At 41.3% G+C, this 21,038-nt stretch overlaps 1 protein-coding gene across 13 annotated transcripts in view; it reads left to right on the forward strand.

Annotated features, from left to right (window-relative positions):
* The window catches only part of SYTL2 (synaptotagmin like 2), a 61,583-nt gene that overhangs the window by 13,068 nt on the left and 27,477 nt on the right, over positions 1 to 21,038 (forward strand). For 10 of the 13 annotated variants that reach the window (XM_075077606.1, XM_075077543.1, XM_075077840.1 and 7 more), the window contains exons 2-4: positions 3,493 to 3,920; positions 16,218 to 16,366; positions 19,082 to 19,220. In XM_075077606.1, coding sequence (XP_074933707.1) covers positions 3,820 to 3,920; positions 16,218 to 16,366; positions 19,082 to 19,220 — 389 coding nt within the window. In that variant the 5' untranslated portion in view covers positions 3,493 to 3,819. The remainder of the gene's footprint in view (positions 1 to 3,492; positions 3,921 to 16,217; positions 16,367 to 19,081; positions 19,221 to 21,038) is intronic. The other 3 variants (XM_075077748.1, XM_075078353.1, XM_075078507.1) reach the window with 1 other exon arrangement.

The raw sequence follows: 21,038 nt of genomic DNA on the forward strand, positions 1-21,038 counted from the left end.
AGCTTTCTTACAGACTTGCTTGACCTGAGGCAAGAAACTTGCCTGATTTACAAGAAAAATCCCTGATGATTCCAGTTGTGAGCTGCCAGGGTGTTGTGGTTTAACCCCAGCAGGCAGCTAAGCACTACCCAGCCGCTCGCTCGCTCCCCCCACAGTGGGATGGGGGAGAGAATCAGAAGAGTAAAAGTTAAAAAAACTCCTGGGCTGAGATAAAGACAGTTTAATAGAGAAAGAAAAAGCTGCACATGCAAGCAAAGCAGAACAAGGGATTCATTCTCCTTCCCATGGGAGGCAGGTGCTCAGCCATCCCCAGGAAAGCAGGGCTCCATCACACGTAACGGTTACTTGGGAAGACAAACGCCATCACTCCGAACGTCCCCCCTTCCTTCTTCTTCCCCCAGCTTTCTATGCTGAGCATGATGTCATATGGTGTGGGACATCCCTGGAGTCAGTTGGGGTCAGCTGTCCCAGCCATGTCCCCTCCCAACCCGTTGTGCACCCCCAGCCCCTTGCTGGTGGGGTGGGGTGAGAGGCAGAAAAGGCCTTGACTCTGTGTAAGTGCTGCTCAGCTGTAACAAAAACATCCCTGTGTTATAAACACTGTTTTCAGCACAAGTCCAAAACATGGTCCCATACTAGGTACTGTGAAGAAAATTAACTCTGTCCCAGGCAAAAACAGCACACAAGGTTTTGTGGTTGCAATGTAAGCTCCTGTGCCTGTTGGCAGCTGGGCACATGCCATTCAGTCAGCACCCAGGGCTTTGGATTAGCACTGTGGACGCGGACTGGTGTATCAGATGTTATGAAAAGTGTCCCCACGATAGTAAAAAGAGATATCCATACCTGTTCATAAGCTGAAGGAGTACTGTTGTAGATCCTCAACAAATTTAGGATTATTGTGTTGGTAGCCCTTTGGCAAGCACTTTTTACTTCTGCCTAAGTATAAAACTAGTTTTCTAAGTATAAATAAAGTTACAGATAGCAGGTTGTTTGAGATAGTGTTATATCAACCTCATAGAGTAAAATCACAACGAGAATCATGGAGAAGGTAAATATGGCAGCCAAACAGAACCACAGGCAGAAGGTGGTTGGGCTTTTTTTTAGCAGGGAGGATAGTCATTAACCTGGCTGCAGCTGCCTTCCACATCTGTAAAAGGTGCTGTTATAATCAGAGATTGAGTTTCCCTTTCAGTAGGGCCAGTGCCAATATCTTGTTTTAATCTCCTGGTTGAACTCTGTGGCCATGGGAGCAAGTGCAATGACTCGTTGAATGATTTTAGTGCTCTTTAGACCAACAGGATGTCAGCGTCCTGCCTGCTGGCTGGCAGTGTCAGATTGCAAGGGCCTAAGGCAGACACACGTGCACCTAGAGGGTTGTGATGGCAGCTGCCTAAGAGAGACCCATCCATAACTACATCTGCTTCTCTTCTGTCTCTCACCAGGTTTGTCACTAGGGATGCTTCTGAGGCTTACATTAAATTCAAGCTATTTATTTCTTTTTCTCTGGCTTTGTTACATCCATGGTGCTGTAACCCTGAGGCACTAAGAGACTCAACTCTAGATATAGCTGAATCCCTGCCTTAACCCCCTTTTTTATCCCTCTGAGATTTTTTTGAAGAGGTTTATGTCTTTCCTTGGATTGCCTTGTAAGTGAATAGTCCTCTGGAACCATAGCCTATAAAACAGAGGCAAAACAGTATTTTAAATTGCTGCTTGTAAATGCAGTTTTGTTTGGATAAAGCTGTGAGGTTCATGTTACCGCCAGACTTCTCATTCCACATACTCAAGATGGTTATGAAGAAATTATTTCACATTTATTCCATATGTTTTGTAGGACAGTGATTGGGCCTACATGCACTCGTATTCCTGACATAATTATATACTATTAGTGGTAAAATGCTACGGGTGAATGTTACATTCGTCTTGTAAGTTAAGTTGTATTGTAGCCTATGGCAACCATAGATACTTTGACTTTCCTTCCCAAAGCGGAGGCTGGTACAAAGGAAAGGGAAATGACTCAAATGGTTCCCTTCCTCTTGACCTCAAGGTAAGGAGTCAGAACAATGCAGCAGTTCTGACTCCATCTAGCAGCTAGCAGCAGCTTCTAGAAAGTTTAAAAGGTTTACTGTAAGAAACTTGCCTTTGCAAACCTGGTATCTGACCTTTCAGTGAGGAGTTCTGGGGAAAAGAGTAATTGGGTCAAAAGTCTATTAGAGAATTCCTATTTGATTCTCAGGAGATGATATCTTAAGCCTATTGCTTTTAGTTCTAAGTAGCATGTGAGAAGCTTTTATGAGCAATACACATCTTTGTTACCAATAGAAGACAAAATCCTGCAGAAAGAGGCATTGCACCAATTTGAGAACGTGCTCCCAAAATCTTGAACTGGAGCGTACACGTTCCCAGCCTCCTCCCGCCTCACTGATGCAACGTGTCACATCTGGCAGGGTCTGATGCCTTCCCTGGGGGTTTTCCTCCAGGGTTTGTGGTGACTGCTGCCTTTCTGATCTCCTGAAAGGAGAAAGAAGTCTTTGAAGACTTGGAGTGGGAAGACAGGTGCGGAGGGCAATGCACACCATTTGGTAGGAGTGGAGTAGGGTCCAAAAGTTCAATGGCTTGTCCTAATGGGATGGTTCTTTTGTTCTGTTTGGCTGATGACTTTCCAGAAATGGTGTCCTAGAAATGTGCCAATGATAAGTATAGCAGCATGGCAAGCTCGCGAGTTTTAGCCCAAGAGGTTGCTTTTTTTTTTCCTCTTCTGTTCCTGGAGTTCAGGCAATCTTTCTTTAAATAAATAAAATCCAACTTCTAGCCTGTGTGAAGAGAGTTCATGGACGTGATCCAAATCTATGCTGGCAGAAGGTGAACCCCGCAGAGGCATGTTCGGCTGCCTCACTCTGTCCGCTGCTTTGCTGTGAATCAGGGCTGCAAGCAGCAGTGGATTTGCCTGCTGAGAGATCTGGCTCTTGTCTGTCTGTGTATGACAGCCATAGACACAGATTTCATGTGTGCTCTTGAGTATAATGTCAATACTTGTGACTACATGTTTGAGTTTTTCTTTGTCTTTTTTTTCTCTTTATACACTTTAAAAGAATGTGATAAGTGTTACATTTTGGGGGGAGTTTGGTTAAGGTTTTTTTGTTTGGGTTGTTTTTGGTTTTTTGTGTTGGTTTTTTTTTTTGCCTTGCCCCTCCTCAAACTGTTCTGCAGACTTAAAGGACAAATTGAAATGCACTTATTTTAAAATCTATTATTTAAATGACACTTGATTCTGTGTTTTAGGGTGTGAGTTGTGCTGGAAAAGGAATACAATTTCATGGCCACCTTGTTCAGGAGGTCTGTAAAACAGGTTTGACTTGCAGTGACCACTTGAACTTCAGAAAGTAGTTTAATCACACTGGAAAACTTGTTTCTTTTAATTAAAAATGCATACATAATCTAATTCCCTGATCCCTGATGTTACAGTTTGTTCTTCCTTGTCTCATTTTTTAGGGGATGTTTCGCTTGTTCTTAAACACTGGATATGCTGGCTCAATGAACTGTTACTCCAGGAAGCAGAGCTGAAAGCACAAGCTGAGAAGACGTTGTTATGGTGGCAAGCAGGAATGCAATGCTTTCCCAAAAGTCTCTCATCTAGGGAAGCACGCACATGCTCTACTGCAAGAAGGCAACATCTGGGGCTCTTTAAACCACTGAGAGTAACCTCATCCAACTTTCTCGGTGCCTGCTGAAAAAGTCTTCTATCTTTAAAGCGGACTACAAGACTATCCTCCTCAGAAGGGTTCAAGATCTTCCTGGACACTTTACACACGCAACAAGATGATTGACCTAAGCTTCCTTACAGAGGAGGAACAAGAGGCGATAATGAAGGTGCTGCAACGGGATGCGGAGCTTAAAAGAGCTGAAGAAGAGAGAGTCAGGTAAGACATCTAGTGCCCTCGGTTGTCCTGGGAATACCTACATTGTTCACATACTGAGTTACTCAGAGCATAGGAGTAGTTAAAAACAGTTGTTGCTGAGGGCCCTGTATTGCACAGTATATGCGGTTTGGAGATTTTTACTCTGGACTAGGTTTAGCATAGTCTCTGGCTCTACCACGCAAATGATTTATTACTGGCCAAAAGAGCAGCTGTTGATCTGGACCCTTACAATTCCCTAAGGGGCCAAGCACACCTGGTACGCATCTGGCTCAATATGCTTCTGGCTTGATTTCCTCAGAAAAGGGTTCAGTTTGTGAGTATCAAAACCTCTGCAAACTGAACTACTGCATAGTAAGTGGGGGATTTGATTCAAAAGGAGCACTATGAACCCAAACAAACAAAAAAGTTGGTATGGATGCAGTCAGCAATATGTCTGATGAAGTTATACCTCAAATATGTAGAGCATTGGCGCTGCGGTGCAGAGGAGGAGGTACCAACACTATGCTCCATTGCCAAGAGAAGTCCTTGCAACCCAGGGCTAAAGCAGAAAATTGCTCCCTGTTTTCTTTGTGGTGTCACAGACAGAGCAATGCGTTCTTTTTCTCGAGTGCTTTGTGTGCTGGGAGGTTTTCCTAGAGGTACTATTAGGGTAACTGCCACGAATAGAAAGCACCATTGTCCAGATGACTTCTCTGTGAGAAAGCCATCCACACAAGTACAAATAGCAGTCGAACAGTGGTTTCGGCAGATACAGGTAGGCATCTGCTCAAGAATGAGGATTTTAGTAGTCAGGCATCTTTTCAGTGTGAAGGAAAATATCCATTACACGGTACACAAAATGACAAGTGGCTGAACAATGGAAAAAGGAGCCTCAGATGCCGAAAGGTCAAAGTGCTGTAGCACAAACAGATGTTTACAGGTCTCTGCTGAGGCAGGATTTTCTCTCACTGAATCAGTAATCTTCTGTAGGATTCTTTCTCACTGTGATGTTCCTCATGAAGACATGTATTTTGAAATTATTCCAACCACGATGCAAGTGTGATGCTTTTCTTCTGCTGAGAATTTTTTTTTTTTTAGCCAATGCCCTCCATGTAGGCATACCCTACCCTGCAAATGAAGCAGCAGTGTTCTTTTTGCTGAGCATGCTTGTGCAGCCTTGAGGTCGTTTGGTCAGCATGTTGTTGAGTTATTCTTCTTGTTCCTTTCAGTGTAAAAGCAATAAAGGACAAATCAATAGCTTCTCATGGTTAAAAAGTCTTCTCCTTTCAAGGGGTTTGTTTCACTGAAGACTGAAGGTAAAACCACAGCAGCCAATGTTCCCAATCTTTTCTCCCCACTATCTTACTGCAACCTGAGGAGGAGAGGTTTTCACCACAGTTTTGTTTCCTGCTTCAAAAAGCAGAAAACTGACTTTGCTGTACCCGAATGGGCATTTTCTTTTCTTTACTCTAGGTAGAAAAATTCTGGCTTTAGTTTTGGAATGGTATAACAGTGCCAGGTCTGAAAGTGCTCAGGGAAAGTAATTGTAGATGTGAGTTTGAAAACACTATCTGGGGAAAGGAACTCTTCCTGGAACAGAAAATCAAAAAAACCACTCTCAGTAGTGGTCTGAAAGGGCTGTCGACAAGTATTTTTGTCTGTATAACTTCACTTTTGCCATTTGTAATTCTAGTTCAAGAGGGTGTGGTGGAAAATGCAAGGGACTGCAGGTTGTAGCAGCCTATAATCAGCATGTTTGTTTCTACAATAAAATGTCTCTTCTGGTTTCTGAATATTATAACTTCTGAAAAGCTGGAAGTTTACATCTGAAACTAATTTTTCTGCATAAATGTGGCACGTGGAGCTTGCTTGATATATATTATATATTAAAACACCCCCTGAAATATATCTCCAGCAAATAAGATATATATTTTACTTTGAATTCTACAGCCTTGCACACCTGGAAGATTCCAAGAGCAGGGATCCAATGTCATCGTACAAACATCACACCCTGACAAAGTGTTGTTTGTATGTGTATATAATGGAAGTCTTTTAACATGATCTTTTTCCCTCCAGAAGAAATTCTGAGGTTTGAAGTGTGTTCTAATAATCTGTGCCCTGTTCCTGGAACGTGGACAAACCGGTAACATGACAGAATCCTCTTTGAGCAACCCCCTAGTGGAATTTTACAAATCACCTGATGAAGTCCCTTCTCTGCTAACAGCTCCTAATATTGCTTATATGTAGTAAAACTGTGCTAATTAGACCAGCCCACGCAGCCTCCTTAGACAAGTCTGCTTTAATTTCATTTGTTGAGTTTGATGAGGTGTTTGCCCCATCCTGTGGCTCCTCCTGTGTTGGTCTGAATCAGGCTGGTAGTTTTTAAGGACAGCACCGTTTTGGGAACAGCATGCCTGCTTCCCTCTTTGACCTTTGCTGAGGCCTCTCCCAAAGGAAAGGGGATATTGATGCTTTCTTCTCGTGGGCAAAAGGGTGACAATGAAATCTCAGATGACAAGAGGGTGTGATGCAAGGAAGTCAAGAGAAATCGCATCCTTTTTTTTATGCCCAGGGCAAGAAGATGCTTCTTTCTGCTTCATTACCCCAGGAGCCGCTGTCAGCCCCTGAATGACAGTGTTGCTGAGGAGGGGAAAGCCAGCATAAAATCGAAGAGCTGCATGACAGCTTGTCAAGACTAGAAGCTGTTTTTCATCATATTGTTGAGTTTTTGTTATTGCTGTTGTCCTTATTTCCATCCAGAAATCTCTGACAGACCCTGCTCTAGCTGGGTTTCAGGTATTGAACAAATGAGTGGACTGAGCACATAAGTGCGCTTCCTGGCAGTAGCTTCAACATAGCCCCCAACTCTTTTTACAGTTGCGTAGTTCAGAATCAACATCGATTCAGGACCTTTCTGGAGACAGTAACGTGGAACAGAAATATATCTGAAATTCTGGTTTGTGGTTGGGTGATTCTTCTGTGGTGGAATGGCTGGCCCCCGGCACCAGGGTGTCTGAGGCCGAAAACTCTTGTGGTTGCCTTTGCGACAGGGTTCCCTGCTGCGGCTATTGGCCCTTCCCAGCAGAACCTCCTGGCAATGCTCTTGTGGGCTGTGCTTGGGATTGTTTGCTCCTTGTGTGAACTGAAGGAGGCTAATGATAGGGAAGTTCTGATGTGGAGTTGTTTGTGTGGTGGGCGGTGACTGCCGTGTGCCAAACCCTTTTAATATAAACATTGGTGTGGCAAGGCAAAAAAAGAGAGTTTCAGGGGTCTGATTCTGCTGAGTGCTCCGTACACTTAACCTTTCTCATAGTGTGCAGTGGGAGTGGTGTGGCTGTTGAAACCCTAGTGTAAATGGTTTTTTGATTCTGGTCAGCTTTAACTGATATTCTTTTCAGTCACTTTTCATGGCAGTTTTCCTTATATTGTAGACTGTCGGAAGGCAGGCTTTTTTTGTGTTGTTTTTTGTTTCTTAGGATGGGATATATTTAAGGTATTGGGGTGAGCTGGATATTGGCATTGGGGGAACTGGACTTACCACTGTAGCATGAAAATGACGTTCAATGACTGTCACCAGAATAGAGTCTTAAAATCTTCATAAAATGCTTTTCTGTTAGATGTAACAGTTTTGAGGGTGTGCTTAACAGAGGCAAGGTTCTTGGTGGAGGTGGTTTTGAACGTGGGTGCCAGTTCAAGTTTAAAGGGCTGACTGAAGAGAGAAGAGTTTAAAGATGCAGTCTTAGAGGTGCTGTCAAAGCTAACCTTCTCATTTCTGAAAAGAATTACCCATTTTTCCTACTCTGCCTCCAGGGAATTTCTTCCAAACATTCTAGAAATTTTCAAAATGTGTTCCAATATCCGCTCAAATGATTGTGGCAGCTTGGCAGTGTCCGTGTAGTTAGGTAACTAGGCATTAATTATAACTTCGTAATTTTGAAGTATCACTTTCTCGTTGACATACAATACATATGGACTCTTTCTAAAGCTAAATCTCTGCAAAAATATTCACTTTACCAGTAGTCCACCCCTTTTTTTCTTATAAATTCCTTAATATATATTCATTTGCACGACTTCATGATAAGAGTTTGGGCATCTGTAAATGAATGGAAGAGGTGTGGCTGACAGGCATATCAAGAGCACAGTATGTCTGTATGTGCTCTGCATTCTGTCCTGACCAGGGAACAGAATGGCACTTTGTGTGTCTAACTGAGGCTGGCCATCATCCCTTCTGATCCATGCTGAATTTGTTTGAAAGCTTGCTTGGGCTCTAGATCAGGGGTGCCACAAATAACAATAACTTTCTGTAAGTTTAGAGCTAAAGATCTGTTAACATCTGGTCAGAGCATCCCCTCTAGCAACATAATTCTGAGGTTCTTCTCAGGGTACTGATGTTAGCCTTAACTGGTGGATTCAAATTAGTCTAGTAAGAAGCAAGTACAACTAGTAGGAAAATAAAGCCTACAATTCTTGTGGAACTGATTTTAAAAACACATTAAAAAAACCATTAAACTTGCCTTGTGGCGTATTTAATTATTGCATTTTTAGGTCATACATTTGTGTTAACATGGAGCTTGCTTACAATGTGAGCAAAGCTTTTTAATCCAAAATTAACTCTACCCTTAGTGATAAAAAGGTCTCCGTAGGTTGATTTATTGTAAGAGACCAAGAATTAGGTGTCTTGAACTCTTCTGCTGAAAATTCAGAGAAATCTTAGTATCTGTATCTTGTCAAATACAGAATCTGCTCTCACACACTGCTCAGACATATTATAGGAGAAATAGAAATTGTTACATGATTATTAATTGAAACTCATGCTACTTTTATAACCAGTTCTAAAATCATATACCCGTGTCTAGTGGTTGTACCAGGGCCTTCTGATTAACCCTTAACTTGGAGATTGCCTTCAGCCAAATCAGGGACATAGTTTAAAAATGGCTGGCTTGTTTTGGGGTTTTTTTGAGGGGTGTTTTTTTTTTTGTTTGGTTTTCTTTTTGTTGTGTGTGTTTTTTCTAAATGCTTGGTTTAATGTGGTAATGGGGCAGGATTTCTGAGACATTTTGCAGTAATCAAAGTATCAAGTGGCACACAGTTGCTGATTTCTTGGCTATGTAAGTACCTAAATACACCCAAATGGGAACAGTCCTTTCCAGTGCGCCTGTCTGGGCAGAAAAGGATAGCCTCATGTCTTCTGGATTAATTCACCCTTATGGACATGGCTTAGCATGAAATGTGGCTTTCCAAATACAGTGACTCTTCAGGAACCAGAGCAATTTTATTCCCTAGCAAAATGTGCATGCCATTATTTATCCTTTTTAAACAAAGCGAACTGACATAAGAATGACTGTGGGTTTGGTGTGGAGGTTCGGTGTTGCTCCCTAGAGATATATTAAAAAAGAACAACAACCCAAACAAAAAAACCCCAAACCAACCAAACAAAACATCCCCCCAAAGCCAAAGCAAAAAAACCACAAAACAAAGCTACCCTATTCTGAGTGAACTCCTTTTTTGCCTAAGTCTCCATTTGTCACTGGACAAAAAAACCAAAGAGGGGTATATATCCTCCAGAAAGCTTTTCTGCATCCCCCGTGATTTCTGCCAAGTTCATCAGACCAACTACCTTGGTCTCAGCCCGCCTTGTGAAGAGCCAGTAAGAAAAGCAGGACTTTTCATCTTAATCTGGTGAGATAAGGTTAAGGTTAAGGAAGAGACCCTACTGACTGGTCTGGGTAATAGACATGGCATTGGACTGTACTGGGAACCGGGCTGATAACTTTTCTTCCCAGTATTGATAGTACCTTGCCTACTAGCAGATGGATTATTTGACTGGATGGTGGTTGTTTCGAACAGCTAGTGAAGCAGGGTGGATGGAGCTTATTTTGTATGGTAGAAAAGTGTGCATAATCTTAAGGGGAAAAAGTGGATACTAATAAGGTTTTTTAACCTCTAAATTGAGTAATTCCTCAGTAAGTATGGTTTTCCCTACAGTACAAAAAACTTCTCAGTAATAACTCTTTATCATGTTTGTGCCCGGGACTGTGTTGTATTATTGAGAGCCAAACTGAAGCCTTTGTCTTCAGAGTAGATTAGTCTTGATTTGTGGCTCTCCTGAAATCTTAAAATGCAACCTATTCCTTAGCACAGCATCAATTTCTTGGTGATGCCTGTGCTGGTAGTGTGAAGAAAGCCATGATGCAGGCCCTTCTGCTCACTTAAAATTGTTTGTACGTGTTCTGTGGGTTGTCATTTGTTCAGGGCTGTTCTTATGCTTTGTACACCTACTTTAAAGCCTATGATGTTCTGGGAACACTCTAAGCAGAACCTGTTAGCAAATGCATGTACTTTCTAGCAATCCTTCATCCCCAGAATCAAGTTGTCTTATACTCCTGTCCAGGCTGACTCAAATAGCACAGGTGTATTGTCACAGGATAGTTGTTCCTTTGCTGTGAAGGATTTGTTGTTTGTTTTTGGTTTTTTTTTTTTTCCATGGCAGGTTTACCTGGGTTGTGTGTGAAGACGGAGGGGAGGCCATTGGGGAGCCTCTATGCAAATCCTTTAAAACAAGCAGACAAACTAAACAGCGGAAGGCTGTTAGAGAAATAAAACAAGTGGAAGCTAACAAAAACTGTGAAGGCTGACAGACATTGAAGGTCGTCTACCTCCTGTACTCTGTAACCTCAACAGTCTTGCTGCAGACTTCCTGAATGGAATGAAGTTAAGCTTCCATATAGTAAGAAATGCCAAAACAAACCTACATATTCTGTGTGTCTGCCTAGGGAGTGTCTAATTCATAACATATTACTTGTAAAATGAAGCTTACTTCAAACTTGACAGTGCAACTCCTAATAGGAGAATAAGTCTGAGTGCTAACTGCAGGTGACATAGTAGAAAAACATATAAAAATTAAGGACCCAGTCTTCAGTGCAGAATGTATTTTAAATGAAATACGGGGACAACAAGCCAGCCTGATGCCCCACATGTGGCCATCTTGGGGAGAAATGATGTGTAGCAGGGTTAAACTGGCCAGTGTGTTTCACAGACACTTGCTCAGCACAGAAGTAGGGATGATAGTTTTGTTTCCAGATTCTGGTGGAGACCACCTTTCAACAAGGAACAGAGCTACCTGCTTTTACTTCTTCCTCTCCAAAATCAGTTGACTTGTCTCACACCTATGAGCACGTAAATCATTCGTTCTAATGCCCCAGGCCTGGATGTGCTTCTGGCTTCAGAATAAATATCAGTTTGTCTTGTTAGTCATCAAGACTTGTGCTGACTACTGCCTAGTTAGTTCTCCAAGGATCCAAAAGCAAGATGCTAGGTAAGATTAATTCATCAGGGTATTGTTAGTAGAGCTAACACACCCAGGCTTCTGAGTAGGCATAAAAAGGAAGAACATGCACGACTACAAACGGAACTACATTGCCTTTTTCTCATGTCTCCACCTACTTCTACCTACCCATAACCTCATTATCCAAAGAGACCCCAAAGGCAAGAATTAAAGAGGTGTTGCTGATGAGGTATCATGATGACAAGGATGGGGAAACATTGCATAACCCCATTGGTTTGCTTTTATTCTTCCTAGTATAGTTGTCAACCAGTTTAAAATTATATTGCTTTATTACTTAAGCCAATCAAATGGTAACTGATTTTTTTTAAAGTCATATGTGTGCAGCTACCATGCAAAAGGAATAATCCACATTCTCAACTCAGGACTGCCCAGTTATAAACGTTTTGGGTGTAGTTCTCTAACAAAGAACAGACTTTTTTTCTACACTTTATCTAGATATGTGCAGACTAAAGAGGCATGCTTATGCAAAGTGGAATGTTTAAACAGTTACTCCTTTTGCCTTGTAAAGGTTTTATGGCTGTTACCCACTCAAAGAAGAAAAAGTCTAATCTGCAAGCCTGACACTTACTAGTGTCAGTTAGTCTGGTCTAATATCCTTTTACTCCTGTTCTTGCATGAGTGATTCTACAAGAAGTTTCTTGTCTGTGTTTGGAAGGTGACCCAGAACCTAAATCCTTTGCTGTCTTTTTGTTGGTTTGAGGTTTGTTGTTATGCTTGCAGCAAATAGAAGTGAGGATAAATTCCTCAAAAGTGTCTCTTGTTCCACCTTCTCCAATCATTTGGTGTTTCATTTACAAAGTGAATTTGTAGATAAGGTGATGGTATCAGGTTTTAAAAAGCCTTTACTTTGCCACCAGTCACTGGGGTGCTTTTTTCAGTGTTCAGAACAGGGTGTGTGAGACACTAATGAATCTGTCTCTCTGAGCCAAACATAGACACTGACTTAAAAGCTTCTTAGTCTGTCACAAGAAATTCCAGAATGTGCTGGCACCACACAGACTCTCTGTCTGAAAAACTCAGTTTAAGCTGATTGTGGAATAAGACAATAAAATAAGTTATTAAGATGTCAGTTGTCACATCTTGCAAATTCTGTGGTGGTTTGTAATATGGACTGTGAATAAGGGGAGTACAGGGGAAGCAATTAAGAGACACTGTGGAGGTGTAGCTGAACAGTTCTAGATATCGGTATGCATTGCTAGATACTGTTGTTTCAAAAAAAGAAACAGAAGTAATCTCTTCACCCTAACATGCAATGAGCTATTACACTGGCCTACAAAGCATAAGATAACCCATTCTGGATTTGCTGATAGGAAGGTTGACAAGGACTGATTATATCAGAGCAGATTTCCTGCCTTACAGTGGTACCATGTGATTTAGCCCTCTGACCTTCATCAGATGCGGTGGGGAGAAACAACCCAATTAACACACGTGTAGATCTTCTGTTTGCCTGCAGAGTACCTGACAGTTGCTTTGTATGCCCGTTCAGTGTAATTCTGCACGTACTTAATGCCCTGGTGGGGTGAAAAATTTGTCATCTTGCCGTCAAAAATGTTTCACCTAGGCAGAGTGGAAAAATGGTGTTAAGTAATGGGGAAACTCGGGCTTATTTTAAAAGCGAATTTTTGAGTGAATTCCTTTTAACTATGTACCTTCATTTTGTTGAGTTTAATGCTCCTGTAGAAGAAACAGGTGCTAACTTTATTATAACTTGAGGCTTGAAACTTGCTGTTTCAGTCTGAAAACAGCAACATAGGCTAACTGGCATTTTAACAGCCCACTGAGGGACTCCAGAATACGTGCTTATATCATATGGAAAGCCATTATTGCATTTTCTCCGAATTGCAAACTTGGCAACGGAGCCTGCAATCTGAATCTGAATCTGGATGCCTACTAGTTCTTTGGTCACCAAAAGGAAAATAACGTAATGACAACTTGGTTAGCCTTTCTGTTGACTGGGGAGCTGGCGCAGAATCGACTCTTGGCTTCCAATCCTGTTGTGGTGTGCTGAGAGGCGTGCGTAGCAATGGAAAACCATGTCTGCAGTCTGATTTCTCTACAGTTCCTTTCAAGTTAAACCACAATCTAAATCTAATGCCTAGCAGTGAAACAGGCCCACACAGTGCAAGCAGTTTGATATTACTGCTAAGGCCTGCTCATAGGAGAGCATGAGGATTCAAGTAGCGTTGTAAGTATTCCCATCTGCAACCTCAGCAGCTGTTTTTGCAACAAGTCTATGATGTGTTGGGGAACACAGGCCTCTTAAAAGCGTTTTTTCCCTGCCAAGACCTAGAACTAACTTTTTCTGATAATTGAATTCTGCTTCTTTATTTGTGGCTGGGGAATGCCTGGGAATAGCTCTATTATTTATGTTGCTCTTAGTTCCTCAAAAGATGGGACTGAGAGGCTAAATACTTCTCGTGAGGAAAGGAGTTGGCCAAGCTAACAAAGGTGAAGTGCTATCAAGGTGAGGAGAGAAGGCAGAAGTAGTAGTTTGCAAGTCAGCTGCTGTGAGTTTCTGTCGTTTCTTACCACACAGGCCCTATCAGCCAGACGGGTCATTAGTGAAGGAAGTACTGGGTAAACGGAGAGCACGTTTACGCCTTTGTTAGCAAGCATAATTATCTCCCAGAGTCTAGAAGGCCTGTTGAGCTGATGGAGTTAAGGTACACTAACTTCCGTAGGCAGCAAGCCAGGGGTGGGAGCAAGGTGCCTGACATGTACTTCCAGGCAAAAAGACAGCTGTGTTGGCCCTGGGTGATAACTAAAGAGAGCCTAGAGCCATGACAAATCCATGCCTCTGTCTCTGTCCTGCTTATGTTATGTTAATCGGTCACAGACCCGAGAGTCCAGCAAGCAGGTAAGTATGCCGACACAGCTGAGGGGCCTGGGATCCTGTCCGCTTCCACAGTGATTTATCCGGCTGAGCTGACTGGGAAAGGGTCTCCTACCGCACCCTGGTTTCAGTGGTTGAACACAAAGGGGAAAGGAATAAGCAGTGTCTGGGGTAAAAGAGTTGAATCAAACAGGGTGAGGGCATTGAATACCTGTCCTGTGACTCAGTACCTTCCCGCTGGAGAACCTCCCTTGGCATGTGTTGTCATACTGCCCTGAAGCACTAGCTGGGGTCAGACCTCTGCTGCCCTGCAGGCTGTACAAATACCTGTAAAGCCAGTCCCTAGCCCTAAGGAGCATCTGTTCTGAGAAGACGAATAACACATGGGAAAGAAGGTGAAAGGGAAAAGCAATCATCTGTGTAAAAAGTTCTTGGATGCTGTATTTCCACTGTTTCTGCCAACTGTGTCCTTCAGCTGGCTAAGTAATGAGGAGTTGGCTCATACCTGAGCAATGTATTTGCTTGAGGACAGAAAGAAGCTACTGCTGTGTTCCTGCTCCAACTTGGAAGACCTGCAGCATATGAGAAGCGTGTATTTTGGCTCTTAGACAAGCATAGAGATATAAGCAAAAGGGAGGGCCAAGTTTAAACGGCCCAGTAATGCTATGGACTGTTGAATCTTGGCATTAAAAATGCCAGTGGTGACCTCTACTCCTGGCAGCCTCAACTGTGTAGCTGATTTGAGACAGAGAAGTTGTTTATACACCTGGGAGTCACTGACTGTACTTTCAAAAAGAAGTTTAGGTATTCAAGTTCTAGTATAGCTGATGCATTCAAATAAACTTTTTAATTTCTGCCCATACAAGGGTGAAGGAGAGGTTGAATTATATGTGAGAATGACCTATCTTAGCGTGAGGGTTCTGACTGTCTCAGTGTCCTTTCTCTGCTGTGAAGGGTTGTCTCTAGTCAATCCTGCGACTGTCATCGCAGCTGCTTGACTGCACTAAAAGTGCCTTCTTCTGAACTTATGAGCAGTATAAAACTGGCATGAAACTCCCATTTAAATGTCCCTTCCAACCCAAACCGTTCTATGATAGGCCATCAAGGCTGTGGAAGATAGCACCATCCCACAGCAATGTGGGCTGTGTTTGGCCTTGAAGTCTCTGAGTAACTTGTTTTGATTTCTCCCTTGGGCTCTGCTATTACCTTGTTTGCTGAAGGAAAGGACATAAAGGGAGAAGGCAGATGAAGCCTGACTTAACTTTTTTTTTTTTAAATTAAATACTCTTTAAATCTGTGTAGTAACTTTCCTGGTCTGCAGGTTAGTCTCCAGGCCATTTATAAGCATATACCTAATACATTATATGCCTAACAAGGAGAGAGAACATCTTTCAAATTGCACACAGCAACTATTTATTCTGTTAAAGTATGCTTTGTAATAGCAGGGTGACCCTGAAGCCTGAAATCAAATTATTAAAAATTTGCTTCACTGTATCAAAAATGGCTGCAGAAGGATACATGCAGATTAATAAGCTGCACAAACTTTTGTTGTTGTTTCTTCCATGTGATGCTGTCTTCCTTTGGAACTCACTGTATTCATATAAGAATTTTTGTGTTACCTGTGGAAAACATGGCACCATCTTTCCAGTGCACTTTTGGAATGTGTGTGTAAAAGTAGTGTCATATGAACAGCCTGAAAAGGCGGTTTCTGAGCCCCAGAACAGCCATGGGCTTAATTTTAGCACAGATTTCTTACGCTGCCCTGCTAGTTTATCTCAGTTTTAACCTTGGAAAGCAGGCCGCAGGAGGCAAGAAGTCAAGATCTACAGTTTCTGGAGACTTTTCCAGGGCTGTCTCTGCCTGAGAGTTTATCATAGCAAAGCACTTTTCTTTTTTTAAGAGTTACTTCAGCTGATGCTCTGAGGGTAACACAGCTGAGGCTCTTCCCTTTCCAGCCCATTGTCATCCTTCATAAATAAGCTGATTGACAGGTCAGAAGATGGAAATAGCATGCTGTGACAGTGTTAAAAAAAAAAAAACCCAACCCTGCAAAACACAATACCCCCCCAGAAACCTGACTTTATTGTGTTCACAGATCGTGTGTGTATTTCATTTATGAAAATTTTTTTTCCCTCCCCAGGCATTTACCAGAAAAAGTCAAAGATGATGTTCAGCTAAAGAATATGAGTGGGCAGTGGTTTTATGAAGCGAAATCAAAGAGGCACAGAGATAAGATACATGGAGCAGATATTATTCGAGCTTCCATGCGACGGAAGCCTGCCACTCTTGGTAAGTATTTTGTTATTATTTTCTTTTGGAAAGGCTGACTCTTAGCTAACCTCAGACACTGTTGTCTGTGAAATTCAAGAATAATATTGGTATGTCTACAAACCAAAAATTATGCAAGAGAGATTTCCTATGTAGTTTACGGTGTAAGCTTTCCTTTCTCCCAACACTATGTGTTAAAGAGAATTCTGTGTGATGACTGCTAACAGGGGGACTGTCTTGTGTTTATGTGTAGGACTAAAAGCGCTCTGCACTCCTGGACTGCATTCTCATTCCTGGTTTTGAGGCCCTGTTAGCTACCCTGGGATGTGCAAAGAATCAGAGATTGAGGAAATTGCTCTTTAGTATGGATTTCCAAGCTTTTGTGTAATAAGTTTGAGACCTCTGAGGCTTAATTTATTTCTTTATTTTTAAGGAGACCGAAGTTACCTCAAATTGGTTTGAAATAGTAGGCACCATGAGCTAGAGTTAGTGATTATAACTACTAAAATGTACTGGGAGCTCTGGCAGCTAGAACAGGCATCCTGCAGCCACATTACCTTTAAATGCACCCACCATTCCCCACATCACAGTGGGTGCTGTCAAATGATCTATTAGAAATATTTGTAAAAGCCAACGGTGTTCATTTGCCAGATAACAGCTGCAGACATTAATTTAGCAGAACAGATAGGTAGTAGTATATTGTGTGTAAAAGGAGTAATGTTCATAAGCTTGGTGCTCACTTGATAATAAATATTATACTCTGAAGCTCTTATTTAAAAAACCAACAACAACAGAATGTGGGAAGATAATGCATGGTTTTGTTTGGAGAGAAACAAAACAACAGAGTAGAACATAACAGCAGCTCTACTGGAACAGACCAAAAGCTCATCTCCCCAGCACCCTGCCTCTGAGAGTGCCTGGCAGCATGGGTAGGCTCCAAGGCCAGGCCCAGCCTGCAGCCAATTGCACCTCAGACTTTTTTGAAATAGAGGTGGTATTTCTAGATTATATTTCCCCCATTGATTTGTTCAAGAAGCTCTTTAAAACCATGCCTCTTGACCATTCACCATATCCTGTCACGAGGCGTTTTAAAAATGAATGTTTCCACATAATAAGTGACCATATCCTTTTCTGGTTTTGAACTGATCACCATTAACATCATCCCTGGGAGAGAAAGTGAACAGTTGATCTATATTCACAAAACATATATAATAGAGTATACAGGATTTTATAGGCTTTTGTTTTAAATCTCTCAGCATCTGCCTTTCTAATCTGAAGAGTCCTGTCTGTTTTATTGTTCTTTGTACAGAAAGTGATTTTTTTTTTCTTAGAGAAATTGACCCCCATCCCCTCTGAACCTCCTCTAGTTCTACTAAATCCTTTTGATTTAGAAAGGTAAGACTGTTGTAATTCTCACCAGATTGTACTGAAATTTACAATCTTTATTTTAAGTTTTGTTAAGGGATTTTGTTGTGTGCTAATGAAGCAAATAAGGTACTTCTCTCAATACTGCGGAGGGACTGCAGCTTGCTACTTTCTATAGGTTTTGTAACTAAAATTTAGCCTTGTTTTCCTGTGTCTAATCCTGCAATGTTACACTTTCTTAATCCCTATATTCCCAGAGATGAGTTTGGATAATGGCAGTTTAGTAAGTTTGAGGTTACTGTGTGATGGTTTGGGGTTTTTAAGTTAACAAGAAAAGGCCTGAAATGGAAAAGAATGCAAAAAAATCACAGGTGGTTAGTGTGGTGTGTTTGTGGTTTGGGCTCGTTTTGGACTTGAAGGTTATGAAAATGAGCAGTAAAATTCTAGCTAAATTTTACAGTAATTTACGAATTAAAGGAAAGTACTTAAAGCCATATTATCTGAAAGGAAGGTTAATTGCTCCCAATCTTATTACTTGAACAAAGGGGCACACTGGTACACTCCGAACTATGTACAATTGCTTGGTTTCAATGACTCATTAGATGTCAAGATATTTTTGCTTGCAGCTATGGATAGCAAAAGTAAGAATAAAAATCTTGCTTATTTTTGCACACTAAGAAATTCTTAATTTCTGAACTGATGAGGAAGTGCAAAAAACAGTAGAGGAAATAATATAAACTAATATTTTGACTCTGAAAGGAGGTATGAGAATACAATTCTGTCCCACCCCAGAAAGAAATGCAAATGTATTTGCCTTTGCTGCATGAGGTGGGGCTTTTTGGTTGGTTGGCTCTTCTTCTACTTACCTTCATAACTTATTGTGCTAATACTGTTCATAAAGGATTAGCCACCTGCTTAAATGAATTATGACCAACTTCCAGTTTACTGCTGTAGGAAGGGAATAATTGACTTGATTAACAGAACTTTGAGATATTTTCAGTTTCCTATGATTTAGTTTGTTTTGCTTCCTCAGGACACTGAAGTTGAATTTTTCATGTTTACCCAGCTGCAAGAACTACAGGGTCCCTCTTTACCAGAGCTGTTGTAGAAAACGTCTCTATTTAGGATCACTTTAAGGTCTGAAGCAGAGGTACCTGGAGTAGTAGAGTGAAGTATTCAGAGCAGTGTGTGACATTTCTAGTAGCATCAAAAAATTATTCTTTAGAAGGCACCAGATCTGCTTCTGTACACAATTCAATATAGTGGACTTTTGAAATAGCTGTAGGACTGAATGCAAACACTTCTGTTTGCTTCTTAAGAAATCCCGTAAAAACATATGGGAAACAACGATATTCTTGTTTCATGTTTTAGCTGAAGTGAGTCAGAATAAATCAAACAAAGCAAAGAACAGCTGGGTGAGCAATGTTAATAAAGAAGTCTTTGTACCACCAGAACTACATGGCTTTGTGGAACATCAGGAAGAAGAACAACAACTGAAATCTGGTTCAAGGTAAGCTGTCTGTTTAATCACACGTAGTATGTATAGATCAGGACTGGTGAAACTTGGGACCAATACGTTCCATCCATTCAAAATATTGTACTTTTCTCCTATTTCAAAGGTCATGAAATGTTACCTCAGAATCGCCCAAGGAATCTGTGCGTGTGAAAGGCTTATATATCAGTCATGCACTGTTAATTGTTCTGCATTCAAATGAAGAACAAGCTTCAGCTTACCTCTTCAAGGAAAAAGGTGTCAATGGTGTATAGAATCATCCCACACGTGTTCTCCTGTCACAATTTAGTTTGGCTCCCAGAAGTGAGACCAGGATTTTCTGGTTAGAATGGCTGGCGTGATCAGTCCTCTGCAGTTAGTAACAGGGGGACAATAACCTCTGCTTCTCTTCATTCAGTCACTTAACGAGACCAGACCATTGATTCAGCCTGAATTTTAAGCTTGGATCATACAAAGAATCAGACTGAGAAACTGATTTTTAGAATTTTCCAGAATTTTTGGGCACACAGTTTAAGACCTCTAAGACTTTTTAAGGAGAGCAAACATATTTCAGGTGGAAAGAAGCAGAATCTTTGGATACTTGCGGAAAATAAGTCGGATTCTTCCAAGAAAATAAATGTATTTCTGGAAGGGAGAGACTTCCATTCAGAGTAAGGCAAGACAGTCAGCTTGGATATGCCTGAATGGCTATAGGTGTTATAAGAAAGCTGGATGATAAGTAATTTCTGAACTACCAAGGATTTTGTATTAAATCACTCTATCTCAAGTCTGTAAACACCCCAAATGGCTCTATTTTGCTTTGAAATATCCTGAGTTGATTTGACAGAGAGAGAGGGAGAGAGAGATTCCTTATCTTTAAATTACCTACAGGTTCAATGGCTGTGTGAAAAGCTTTCAGAAAGCCTGCAGTTGAAAAGGGAAGTGCTGATCTGGTAGCTAGGGTGACAGCAGGTAGAAATGAAATGTCTTTAAATGGCCAGATTCCACAACACCATTCAGGAAGCAAGAACCAGGGTGTAACACAGATATCTATTGTTCATGCTTTCAGTGAACACAGTGAGGTAAGAGCTCTTCTCACAGTGAGAAAAGTTACTTCTTAGGATGACTGTTTTACTTCTGGTTGTGCCATTGATCAGCTCTGTAACCTTTCACTTTCTTGTTTGTCTTCCAAGTCCTTCTCTGTACGTGGTCTGTTTTTTCTTTGCAGCAAGGCTTGTCTCCTACTATGCATTTGTACAGTATCTAGTAGCAGTTGAATCTTTCACTTTCGTGGTCTGCAAACTGGGCACGCACGTTCACGGTGAATGGCACCAAAGGTTGGTGTAAGTCTTAACAACCCTGGCTTGCATTACTGGTCTTTCTTATCCTTTATGTATCATTTTCAGTTAACTCAAAGGGGTATTTGTCTTAGCCAGATCTGAGATTGTGCTGAAAAAGGTCAAATAAACCACTTTGTTGTAGACTTCCCAAAACATGAAGTTATACAGTAAGGATGATAAAGGTTGTTTATAACAAGAAAGAGCTTTTCTCCCCTCCAAAGTTGTCTGATACTGCTGACAGAGTTAGTTGTTACTGAATGTAGTTTTTTACAAGTGGCTTTTGCCTTCAGGAGATTGTTAAGGAGTTGTTTCTTTACGGACAGCACAAGAAATGCTGCTGTTTAATGTATCTCTTAGAATATTTTGCATGTCATATTGCACATCAGGAAAAGTTTATGATAATTTAAAAGAAGTACAGCATTATAATGTTATTCTTACCTTTACAGCTCCCCAAATTGTGTGTGACTGATGAAGAGTGATATATTCGATAAATTGG

The sequence above is a fragment of the Phalacrocorax aristotelis genome, chromosome 1 (assembly GCF_949628215.1).
Source record: "Phalacrocorax aristotelis chromosome 1, bGulAri2.1, whole genome shotgun sequence".
Classification (NCBI taxonomy): domain Eukaryota; kingdom Metazoa; phylum Chordata; class Aves; order Suliformes; family Phalacrocoracidae; genus Phalacrocorax; species Phalacrocorax aristotelis.